The 3,190-nt window shown below is 43.9% G+C and overlaps 1 protein-coding gene across 2 annotated transcripts; it reads right to left on the bottom strand.

Annotated features, from left to right (window-relative positions):
* Nucleotides 1–988: 988 nt before the first annotated feature.
* Nucleotides 989–2,653, bottom strand: H257_14733. 2 transcript variants are annotated; one of them, XM_009842619.1, is made up of 6 exons: nt 2,460–2,653; nt 2,265–2,411; nt 1,973–2,213; nt 1,565–1,643; nt 1,397–1,452; nt 989–1,269 (listed from the first exon to the last, which is right to left on the bottom strand). In XM_009842619.1, exons 1-6 carry the CDS (start codon nt 2,610–2,612, stop codon nt 1,082–1,084), a joined length of 864 nt encoding a protein of 287 aa, XP_009840921.1. In that variant the 5' UTR covers nt 2,613–2,653; the 3' UTR covers nt 989–1,081. The 2 variants fall into 2 exon arrangements, with proteins under 2 accessions (XP_009840921.1, XP_009840922.1); XM_009842620.1 differs by having other exon boundaries at nt 989–1,452.
* Between the last annotated feature and the right edge of the window lie 537 nt (nt 2,654–3,190).

Here is a 3,190-nt window from a genome sequence, read left to right as displayed (position 1 = left end):
ATGTGTCGTCATGGTGGACGCTTCCTCTTCTAAGTTCGCGATTTTCTCGCGAGTGACGCGAAGAGAATCTTCAAGGTTTTGCCCGTGCGAAGACATTTGAGTGACTTGTTCTTCCAATGCCTTCTGGGCGACCGTAGCTTCGGCGACCGAGAGATCAATCGTGCTACCGATGCCTTCCACAAGGCGTGTTTGGTTATCGGGAGTCATCCCGCCAAGGAGTAGCGCGATATCCTTGTCGCCAAAACCGCGACTCAAAAGGGCGAGGACCGCCTGGTGGGCTGCGGTGTTGGTGGAGGACATAGTGTTGGTCGACTGGACGAACGTGGAGTGCTACCAACTGTGAGCGTGCGCAGAGGAAGTCGCAGGAGATGGTAGAATCAAGAATGAATTGATAGCTTTAAGACTACTACGCTATCACTAAGCTACGCGCAACCCAAGCATTCGCGGAGGGTCTCTAGCTACCTCTACCTGCATGAGCCGTCGGCCGATTCTTCGCCGCTCATGTGGGAGGGGTGATCCCAACACGGGATTCCGAGTCCCGTGAACACGGAGCGCATCCGGATTTCGGATAAGTTAGCCAATCAGAAAATAGTTTTTCCGTGTTGAAACGTTCAGTGAAATTGCCCGAACAGATTAGCCAAACCACGCGAATTTTGGACGTTTATAGCGAATTCACTTGTACTCTGCGTTAAGACATAGCTTCTGTACGATTGAAAGGCAACTTGCTGTCTCATGATTCAATACAAGGCATCATATATCGTATAATTACTCCAAATACTGTGGGCGGTTTGTGGATTTTCAAAAATCTAGCTCGATGTACCTTTGAAATATGATATTCAATCAAGTTTATGAGGTTTAGCTCTGAACCTTGACATTATTCTTTTTAGCCAATCATAATGATTTTTGCTCGATTAACAGAGTACAATATGGAAACTTTGGGGTGAAAAACATCACAATACTACTAGTAACTACTTACAGTATGTACATATCTGGGACCAAACGTCCAATATATTAATAGGACTCATCATCCTATGGCTTTTAACGTGAATAGTACTATTAATAGTATCAGTATATCATTCATCTACGCCACAGTTAACCTGTCTTGACTTAGGCACCCCCGACGAACAATACACACTTCCGATGCCTGGTCACAGCATATGGTCTTGCCATCGGCGATTCCGCATGCGATGGCCGCGCGGCCGCATACGGACGCCGCCGCGTTCCAGTGCACAGTGCGATCTGGAAGCTCCATATGCATCGACATCACGTCTACTTGTTAGCTAGTTAGTTACCCAAGAAATATATATATATTATAGTCTTGTTTGGTTTTGAACAAATATTAGGCACATGATATAGATATATAGATAGATGATATTGATTGGATTATTGTACGTACTTGGAAGGGGTACCGCGGCTTTGTTGGCTTGGACAAGGGGGTTGATCACATTGAACCTTGCCACATAATAGATACATGTGATTTTTAAATATATATTATCATCCAGTATATATATATATATATTCTAGTATGTAAGGAACATATAAAGTAGCAAGAGCATCAACGTACCAGTCGTTGAAACTCCAGGCACTGTCAGCATTGTTGTAATGAACACCGTTGAGGTAATACATGGGGGTGCCGGCGACGCCTACAGTATAATATATATATATTTAATTCGAGCACGATATATATGAGAAGTAGCATTTCATACTCGTACGATATATTTATATATATATATATACGGTTGTATAGAGAAGTATCGATAACGTTATTGGAAACTTGAAACGAGCCATACATACTGTATGGGAGTATATACAGAATAGAGATGAAAAAAATATATATATTTCTCTATCGAAACCCAATCGTAATATCTTGATATATACTTCGAGTATAATATATGTCGTATACACATATATTATATATATCAGTGTGGACAAGCTAATATATACATTCATCCCCAAGGAGAAAGTACCATACCATGAGCCAACGTGTACCGGAACAGTTGTCGGGTTTTCTCGTCCTCGGCCGTGCCAGGCAGGAGTGTCTTGCGGAACGAAGCGACGTCAATCGAAGGGAACGCCGCATGTGCCCATGATGCGAGTTGGGTGATGAGGTCGTTGGGGGTCGTGTTGAGGGTGTTGGTGTTGGACAGCTTGTCTTGGTTGGCGTAGATCGTTTCCAGCCACGGCACGAAGCTCTGGACGCCGACTGAGTGCACCTACGTCGGTATACATGTCGGACGGCGTGATGATGTCAACGATCATTTTACCACGGACACGGTGGACTGAGCAGCGAGGAACGCGTTGCGATGGAAGGGAAGGGGCAGCACTTGGAACGTAAGGCGGAAGTCCTTGCCTTCGAACGCATCCCCGAGTTGTTTCAGCGCGGGGTACGCGGCTTTGCTGTATGGACACAACTACGACAGGGTCCATGAGATCGTCGGGAAGAATGATGGCAGTTGTACCAGGTCGATGAACACTTGCAGCTGCACGGGAGCTTGCGGCAGGCCGTCTTTGTACGTGAAACCAGGTGTCGTCGTAGGGATATCTCCCACGGAGCTACTCGGGAGCATGGCGAGCACGACGAAGATGGCCGCGCGGAACAGTAGTCCCATCATGATGATTTGCAGTCGGTAGGTTTACGAACTACCGTATCCGGATAAACTACACCCCTGAAAATATATACTACTAGTAGTACTTAAGTAGTACATTTAATAGTGGATTGCACGACGGATGATATTATCCGGATAGATTTATGATGCTACATGTATTTTATATGCAAATCCAGTAAATCTATGAGCCAACACATCACATAGCTTCTTAAGCTTCCATGTCACCCACGTCAAGACCGTAGAACAAACTATAGCTGGAAGAAGATTATACCCATGAATTCACATGTATATCGATGATTTATGGCGACTTGCGATTTACTTGAAATTCAGTTAAAAGTGAAATAGATGGAACATCGTTCGATGTATAATGTACTACGTATGGTGCATTTCAACTAAAGACTACAAAAAAATGCATTATCTTTCGACAGCTATTCCAACTTTGTATTGATATTTTTTAGGAAAATAAGCCGTAATAACGATAGAACTGGTCAAGACCAACAGAAGTTACGGTTCAAAATTTCGATTAGTGAAAAAGTAATAGAATTTAAACCAACCAGCCTTTTTGTATGGAAATATATGGAGCC

The sequence above is a fragment of the Aphanomyces astaci genome (genome assembly GCF_000520075.1).
Source record: "Aphanomyces astaci strain APO3 unplaced genomic scaffold supercont1.61, whole genome shotgun sequence".
NCBI lineage: Eukaryota > Oomycota > Saprolegniomycetes > Saprolegniales > Verrucalvaceae > Aphanomyces > Aphanomyces astaci.
The sequence above is the reverse complement of the archived record's forward strand: the minus strand, read 5'-3'. Positions and strand labels throughout refer to the sequence as shown.

Excerpts from the sequence above, each read along its gene's own strand:
- H257_14733 (XM_009842619.1), bottom strand. The coding sequence starts at position 2,612 with ATGATGGGACTACTGTTCCGCGCGGCCATCTTCGTCGTGCTCGCCATG. Across the intron at positions 1,644-1,972 it reads CCGGTACACGTTGGCTCATG|GCGTCGCCGGCACCCCCATG; the intron begins GTATGGTACTTT and ends ATTATACTGTAG. Across the intron at positions 1,453-1,564 it reads GCCTGGAGTTTCAACGACTG|GTTCAATGTGATCAACCCCC; the intron begins GTACGTTGATGC and ends TTATGTGGCAAG.